This window comes from Oryx dammah, unplaced genomic scaffold (genome assembly GCF_014754425.2).
Source record: "Oryx dammah isolate SB20612 unplaced genomic scaffold, SCBI_Odam_1.1 HiC_scaffold_17, whole genome shotgun sequence".
Taxonomy (NCBI): Eukaryota; Metazoa; Chordata; class Mammalia; order Artiodactyla; family Bovidae; genus Oryx; species Oryx dammah.
The window spans coordinates 29491058-29499404 of NW_024070201.1; the positions used below are offsets into that span (position 1 = coordinate 29491058).

The 8347-nt window shown below is 58.1% G+C and overlaps 1 protein-coding gene across 1 annotated transcript in view; it reads right to left on the bottom strand.

Annotated features, from left to right (window-relative positions):
* The window catches only part of NECTIN1 (nectin cell adhesion molecule 1), a 71983-nt gene extending 65204 nt beyond the window's left edge, over nucleotides 1-6779 (bottom strand). The window contains exon 1 of the mRNA XM_040258169.1: nucleotides 6500-6779. Coding sequence (XP_040114103.1) covers nucleotides 6500-6578 — 79 coding nt within the window. The 5' untranslated portion in view covers nucleotides 6579-6779. The remainder of the gene's footprint in view (nucleotides 1-6499) is intronic.
* Nucleotides 6780-8347: the final 1568 nt, after the last annotated feature.

The window sequence follows — 8347 nt, forward strand, 5'->3', positions numbered from 1 at the left end:
TTATTGTCTGTGGCTTGGTAATGAGACTCCTCATAAACTGGGAATGAAACTGGGATCTGCATGGACCAGAGAGGGGTGGGGGTAGCCCAGGAGAGGGACTTAATTCTGCCTACCAAATCTCAGCCCCTCCCATTCTCCACTGCTCCAGTCAAGTCCACAAAGCTTTCTGAGCATTGCCAGCACACTGGCTGTATGCCTGCCTGTGTCCTGGAGCTCTGTGCTCACACCTTGGGGCCATGCCCACGTTTCGGGTCAGATCCTGGGAGTGATGCTCTAGCATTTGGAAGGATATGCTCCCCTTGACCCATTCCCCTAGCTGTTCCGTTTATTGGGCATCTTGTGCTTTGTGTCAACGTGAACTGTGGTAAGCTCCAGCAGGGCCACCCTCTAACCTATATATATCTCCATGTATACCTCGCTTCACCAGGTGGGGGACGGTATAAGCTGGTGGTTGCTAGCAAAGCAAATGACTGCCCCACTGGACACATTCTATCATGATCTGGCTCAGCCTCTTCTGCAGCTGTCCATCCCAGTCCATCTCATCTTTCCTTATCTACTAGATTTGGAGTCAGAAGACCTGGCGTCTAATCTGAGCTGGGCAGCAAGGTACTAGATCTACATCTCACTTTTCTCATCTGTAAAATGGGAGAACTATTGATACCCTTTACATGGGGTTATTGAGAGGACCAGCTGAAATTATGAGCTGAAAAGAGTATCACAAATATCTTTATTATTATTGGTGAACGCATTCCATCTGCAGCAGGAGAAACTGAAGGACTTTCTGTCAGTGAGAAGGGCATGGCCTTGGGAGGGATCTCTACCTCTCTGGCTATACCATCTTGCCTGAAGAGCTGGTGCATGGACTGCTGGGAGAGGGGCCTGTGGCCCGTAGAAGTTTGCAGGGGCTGAGTCCCGGGTTCTCCATGCCAGCCTCAGGCTGCCACCCCAGCCAGTGTTCCAGATGGGCCACAGTGCCTAGCTGGGTTGCAGCCAGGGAGTGAGGCGGGTGCTGGGGAGAGCCCTTGGCAACAGGCTGCAGAACAAAGGCCACACAGCACCTTCTGGTTGTGCAGTACACGACTACCAGGGCTGGGCTCAGGTAGATGCCTGCAGCCAACCAGGCCACCGGAGTCCCCCACGGCTGCTGCAGCCCTTGCCATCATTTCCAGGTGGGGAAGCGAGGTCAGCAGTGGGCAGGCAAATAAGTGGCTCTTTCTCAAGAGACTGTGCAGTTGGCAGTGCTCAGCTGGCAGACACAGAGGGAGCCAGGACCACTCAGAGGAAAGGCATAGAACACAGGAGTAGCTGCCACTACTGCACATTTATCACGAGCTGGGCAATGCACTGAGCACTTTTCATACGTTATTGTTGCTCTAATTTTCATAAACCTTTGAAAGTGTAGTAGCAGAAACCCATTTTATAGATGGGAAAACTGAGGCCTACAAAGCAATTTAACCAGGCCCACCAAGCTAGCAAATGGTAGAGCTGGGATTCAAATACAGTCCAGCTGGCCTTGCTTTGCTGTCTCACTCTGCTGGGCAGTCAAGATGGGGTGATCTCCAGGTTGTGGGGAAAGGGACTGAGCTATCTGCTGTTCCCTCTGAACTGGGCCCTGGGACTACAGCTGCTCTGCCCCTAAAAGACTGTGAAAGGCACAGATCTCATGAGTCTCTGAGAATACATACCTACTGCCCCTCCCCCACCTGAGGATAACCCTTGGGATTACCCATTGCCCTGAACAGCCTATATACAGTCTGTGATCAGGAAGGCTTTCTTTGTGTCCTTAGGTTTCTCCTGTGGCACTGAGTTAATCTCTCCTTGTCAGGGTTCAGATATTAGGTCTGATGTGTTTTCGCTTATCTTTCCCCTCTCCCTATTTTCCAGTTCCAAACAGCACAGGAGAATCCAGAGCTTAAAGGGTTAACTGGGCTAAGGAGTGTTATCTCCAGCTCAGGGCTTTCCCTGTGCAAGGTGATCCCAGCTCAGATCTTAAGTTACTCCAGCCCCAGCCAGCACATCTGCTGCTGGCTCTACAGACGTGGTCTCTATGGAGAGAGGCAGACACCACAGGGCAGAAACACTCGCCAGCCTGACTTGGGCATCGGAACCTGGGCTCCCAGGACTGCCCTCTTCCCCACCGCTTGCCCTTCATTCCCACTTGCCTTTCCAACAAGGGGACTACTGCTTTCTGCTCTGTGAACTGGGGTGCTCCAGGCACATATATGCTGCTGAACTGGGCACACATATGTTTCTACAGGGTTTTTCAGAGCCTATGACTCAGAGCTCCTTTTTAAATGCCCAGAGTATATCACCTTTCTCCAGATGACCCTTTTCCTCAAGTTTTCATGCAGGAAGCAGAGATGCCAAAGTAGTAGCTGAAAACCTATTTCCTGCGGCCCCTCCTGGCTGCTCAGGAATCCTGAGAAGCAGAGGAAAATCTCTCCAGGTGAGCATCTCCCTGTGAGGATCCAGAGGCCCAGCCTGAGAACAAGGGCAGAGCAGAAAAAGAAAGGGGTGCTCAGGCTTCTTACCCCCAAAGGATGTGGCAGCTCAGTCTTAGAAGGTGCTGGCTAAGGGCAAATCCTAGGTCTCCTCCAAAGTTACCCTCACTGACACTCTGATATAAACACAGGCCTCTCACAAAACCCCAGTCAGAAAGCCATAAGAAATCAATTGCATGTGGTGATGCATTGGATGTATATTTATGCCCCTGTCCCACGGTGACACACAATCCCAGTGCACACACTTGTCTTAATCCCCGTGGCTCTGTATGTGCACAGTGAATTGTAGATGGCCAACACAAGCACACAGTCTTGCACACATGTGTGTGCACCCACTCTATATGATGGTGAGGCCATAAGCAAATTATCAGAAATGTTATAGCCTAAGTCCCATAGCTAGCTATTTACTCCTTCTAGCCTGGCCCACAGGCTGACATTCAAAGTTAAAAAAAAAAAATCAGCAAAACAGGTAAATATACATAGATACCCTTTCTGCCCCCACAGCAGGTAGGAGCCATTCGATTTACCAGGTTAACCAGGAAAGACACAATCAGGAAAATTGAAGGTAAATTTACACCTCCCTTGGGTATTTTCTGTTTGTGCTGAACAATGAACATTAGTCAGCTGCTAAACAATGGCAGTTATCAGAGGCACAGGAACTGGGGCTGCCCCCCGGTCCCCACCCTCCCCAGCCTGGCCCACTTGCTCAGTTGTCAGCACTAGGGTTCTGGCCGGAGACCATCCTGGCAGTGCACAACTGGGTCCTGGATCAGGCCAACGAGGTGGATTCATTGTGCAAAATTGAGCGGCCGAGAAGGGAATGGACATCATAGTCTCAGCCAGCATCAGGCGACCAGGGGCTGCCTGTCCCATAAACACAGAGAGTCAGGCTCAGAGACACCTTCTAGACCACTCAGCCCCAGGTGCTGGGCCCAGGCACTGCAATATCTCCTCTTCCTGCTTTCCAGCCTTGACTATTTGGCCTTGAATCTGATTCGGAGACACTCCTCTGACATGGGCACTGGGATTCTTGCTTATATTCGCTTGCACACCCCAGGCCGGCGGAATTGGTTTTGCCATAATGTCCTGCCCAGCAAGCCTGGACACACCACTGTCTGTGAATGATGGGGACACAGGAAGATAACTCAACAGTCCTGACTTCCCGGGTTTCAAAGAAAACCATCATGACAGTGAGTTCTGCACAGGTTGCAGAGAAGAGGGTGCTGCTGTGGCCCGACAGGTCTTCTGAGGGTGTGTATGACACCTGGGGTGTGTGTTCTCTTCTCAGACAAAAGGTTTGGGGAAGCCAATTAGGGAGGGTGTGGTGTAGGTGGGACACCAGCTCAGCACACCTGCTTCTAAGGCAGGTTCTCTGCCTCCTCTCCTGGGCTCCCCCTCCCTGTTCCTCTGGGATGCAGCCCCCGGGGTCCCACTGGCTCTCTCCTCTGAGTGATCAGGCAGAAACCCCAGACTCATTTCAGAGGCTGATGGGGCTCCACTACCCTGCCTGGTAAAGTCTGTGTTGTTGAAGACACACTTCTGTGTTTACACACTAAGAGCCAAACTTGGAGTGTTTTGAAGTCAGGGGGCCACCACACACACCCCCGGGGTGGGGGGTCCCCCTCTCCCATCTCATCAGGCTCCTCTCCTCATCCCTCTATACTCCTTGCCACAGCCCAGAGGAACCCAGAAAAGAGCATCAGGCTGGCAGGTCCCCATGGAGAAGGAGATTGCCTGAGGGTGACGGTAGATGGGGTTTGGAAGGCGACTTCCCCCAGCCTCTGTCCAAGTGTCATGTGGGCACCGCCACATCCACCTGTCTTTTCACAGAGGCACCAGGGGCACGGGCACCAGGTAGAAGAGCCTGGCTGGTCGGGGAGCTCTGGCTGCCCCGCTGATGCTACCCAGCCATGACAATTAGGATTAATCAGGGAGTGCTTATAAAGTGCCCATCTGAGCTGTGATTCCTTATCTGCGTTCCACTCCCTCATCTGGAGTTTTGGTTGGGGGGGGGCCGGTGTCCACACTTGAGCAAGGTGAGAGCATCACCTCCCTGCTTCCCGAGTGGGATGGAGCAGTGCAGGCCTCCAGCCCTCCAAAGATGGAATTAACTACAGGGACAGCACCACAAAGCTGGGAGAGAGCGCAACAAAAGGAGGGGGTTGAGTTCACTCCCCCTCCCCAAATCTTCCGCTCTTTGTCTGACCCAGGATTAGATTAACCCCTAGTATGCTGGACTAGTCAGGCCCCAGGAAAGCTGGTCTTTTGCTGGGTTCTGAGTGTGGGCAATATGGAATTGAAGGGTTCCAGAACCCCGGTGGTCAGACAAATGCTAGAACCGGAGCTTCCAGCATCTCTTGTTGGCTTCCCTGGAGGTCCAGTGTAAGATGAAGACCTTTCATTCTCACCGGAACCACCCTTGCTGCAAGGGACTCAATCATGCACCTTTGAAATGGGCAGTGACACCTGTGTGCCCTGGAATTTACCCTCACCGACCTAGCAGGGCAGCACCCCAACCCCCTACCCCAGGCTGCAGGGCTGGGGGCACCCTGGTGCGCCTTTCACAAACCACTTTGGAGCCATGGGCCACTCCGAGACATTTGCTGAGCCCTGGCCGGGAGCTGGCGGCAGACGGGGTATAGAAGTGAATGAGGCCAGGCTCCTGCCTTCCAGGAGCGCACCCCAGCCCCACGTCTAGGCAACAAACTGCCGTTTGTGTCTGCGGCATGGAACATATCTCCTCCGCTAGCAGCGAGCGGAGCCCAGACCCAACATTCTTGCCCCACGCAGAGCTAGTCTCTGCACTTTCACCCCTTCTTTTACCACCTACGGCCAGGGCCACATGCTTCAACCGAGCCCCCACCGTACCCCGCCCTCCCCAACCCCTCCCCCCCCCAGCTAGGGCGGGAGGTCGTCTCAGGTTTCTTCCACGAAGGCTGGAGGAACTCCCCCAATCTCCACCCCACCCGCGCCGGTGTCCCTAGCCACCGTGGGAGCCGGGCAGCTTCCCCAGGGACACAAAGGGTTAAATCCAGCCGCGGGGACTCGGTCGGATTTGCCTCCTAAACGCATTTTCCAGTTCATTCCCCAGCACAATACTCCCGGACCGGTCCCAGCCTCCGCCCCTACCCCATCCGTCAGAGGGGCCACCGGGGGCCACCCCGGGGGTCTGGCGTCGGGTTAACCCCTCGGCCGCCAGCATCTCAAGGAAGGACACGCGGGGCATCCTCGGGAAAGTGGGTCACGCAGCCACCTGGCTGGCACGAAGCCCGCGGCGCTTCCTGCGGGAGAGCCCCCCAAACTGGGACCGGAGTTCCAAGGCAAACCCTAGCTCCGCGCTGGGCGGGGAGATTGCGATAGCGCGCCGCCGGGCCTCACCCTCCCGGAAAAGAACCGCAGGTGAGCGAGAAGCCGCCTCTGCCGCAGGAGCCTGCTCCCCGCGCGGGTTGGCGGGGCGGGGGGCGGGGGGGCGGCGAAGGGAGGGGGCCGGAGAGCCCGAAATCTCTTGGCAAAGGAGCTGGAGGAAAAAAACCCGAAGCCCCCCTTCCATCCGCCAAGCCCACAGCCCACCAGCTCCGAGACTGACGCCTTCCCCCTGGGGCTGTTGTCTCCTACCCCGAGACGCTGATTACGGTGATTATTTTGCATTTATGTAACATGCAGTGTTTCCAAACTGCTTCCCGAGCTGAGAGCTGGTTATTAAATAAATAGAACGCTATTACATATTATTTTTGTGTGTGAAAAACTGCGCGGAGAAAGTGCTTTCTTGCTACACAGAAACGTGCATCCGATTGCCTTCCTGCAGGGCAGGCTGTTGGGCTCCTCAGCCTCTCTCTCCGCTGAACCACCCGCACCCCCCTTACCTAAGCCGTGACCCAACTTTTCTGGCTCCTTTCACTCCCTACAACCCAGACGTGCCCGCCATCCAGCTCCCAGCCCCGAGGAGGCACTGGATGGGGGGTTGGGGGGTGGGGAGGCAGGGGGCGGAACGCGCTCACCTGGGAGGAAGAAGGCGGTCAAGCCGAGAGCGAGTCCCCACCAGCGTCCAGCGGCGCCCGCAAGCCCCATCCGAGCCATCGGGGGCCGGGATTCCTGCGAGAGGAGCCGCGAGGAAAGCGCTCCTCGCGCTTCAGAAAGCAGCCCGGAAGACGAAGGCGATCCCTGCCGGCCGGCGGGCGCTCCGAGGATCCAGGTCAGCCTCAGCCGTCGGCCGGGGCGGGGTGGGCTGGGTGGGATCGGCGCGGCCGCAATCCGGGCCCCGGGCCGCCGCCGGCTCAGAGGCTCGGGAGATGCCCGCCGCAAGTTGCACGAGTCATGCCCCTTCTCCTCCTCCGCTCTTCTCCCGGTGCCGGTCCCCGCCCTCTTCTTCTTCCACGCAGAGCGGGGCAGGGGAGCGGGACCCACCCCCGGCGCGCCCGGCTGCCCGGCGCGGGCTCCCGGCCCCCGGCGCGCTCACACCCTCCCGCTCGGCTCCAACTTGCAGGCGTCCATGGCCGGCCGTCCTCCGAGGGCGGCGGGACGAGTGAGGGCGGCGGGCGGGCGGCGCGGTGGGCTCGGGGCCCAGGCGGTGGGGCGCGCGACTCGGCAAGCCGGGGCGATCGGGCGGCGCGGCTAAGCACCAGGCGAGCGATCGGGGGGCGCCGCGTCCCCGGCCGCGCCGCGGCCGCTCGCTCTGCCGCGTCCCGGCGATCCGCAACAATGTGGAGCTGCCCGGGCGCCGAGTCGAGCCGCGCTCGCTCCTCTCCCTCTCTTTCTCTCACTCGCCGAGCTCCAGCCTCTCAGCCGCTCTCCCCGTGATGTCAGCCCGAGGGGGAGGGGTTAGCATTAACCCCCTCCTGGCTGCCCACGCGCGGCCCGCGCCCGGCCCCGGCCTCCACTCCGCCCCGCCCCGTACACCCTCCGCCCTGGGCAGAGGCGGGATCCCCGGCGAGGGCCGTGGGGGTCGCGCTCAGGCCCACTGGCTCGGGAGATGCCCCTCGGTCGCCTTTCCGCTGGGGAGAGGGCCGGAGGGCTAGCCGCCCTTCTCCGTCGCTGACAAAGGGAGGCAGTGACCCCTAGCGGCCGGCGTCGGGGGAGAAGCCGCTCGGTGGGGGTGGAGTTAAGACCGGGTGGATGGGCGGAGTCCGCGGAGGTGGCGGGGAGGAAGACTGTGGAGGAGCGGGCGTGCAGTATGGAGAATCCGGGATCCCACAGTGTCCGAGCTGAATAGGGCTTCTCCAGGCCCTCTCTTCCAGCCCTGGCCCCGTTTTACAGATGAGGAAACAAAAGCCCGAGGAAGGGTAAGGCGATTTCCCCAGGGGCACGAGCAGAAAAGTGGCAGGCCTCGGACTCGAACTCAGTAACCAGAGCTCTCACGCCTCTGCATCATGTGAACAGTCAACGGGGAGGCAGCTATGCGGGGACCTTCCAGGAGTCGGTGGTGGGCGCATTCGCGGGGTGAGATGGGGCCCCTGAGGATTCTGATCTTTTCTAATCCGCTCTCCCTTCAGCAGTTCCTTTTCCAAACACTGAGGCCCTCTCCCCTCGCTAAATAGAGCAAGAAATCGACCTGTACCCACTTCGGGGGGAACCTCTGTTTTGACCGATTTTGCAGGGTACCCGAGAAAGGGACCCATCCAGTTAGTGTCCACGAGAAGCAGGGACTCTCCGCCAGCTCCCGTTGGCCACCCACCACATCCGGGTGCGGTTGGCTTCCAGCCAAGGCGGCTGAGCCCTCCGATCCTTGGCAGCCCAAGGCCTGCCCTCTGCTCCTTCCCTCTGGACCCCACCCTCACCCCTGGAGGAGACAGTGTCCCACTAAGGAGAAGCAGTTTCTTCCCAGATGCCTGACCAGACAATGCTCCCTT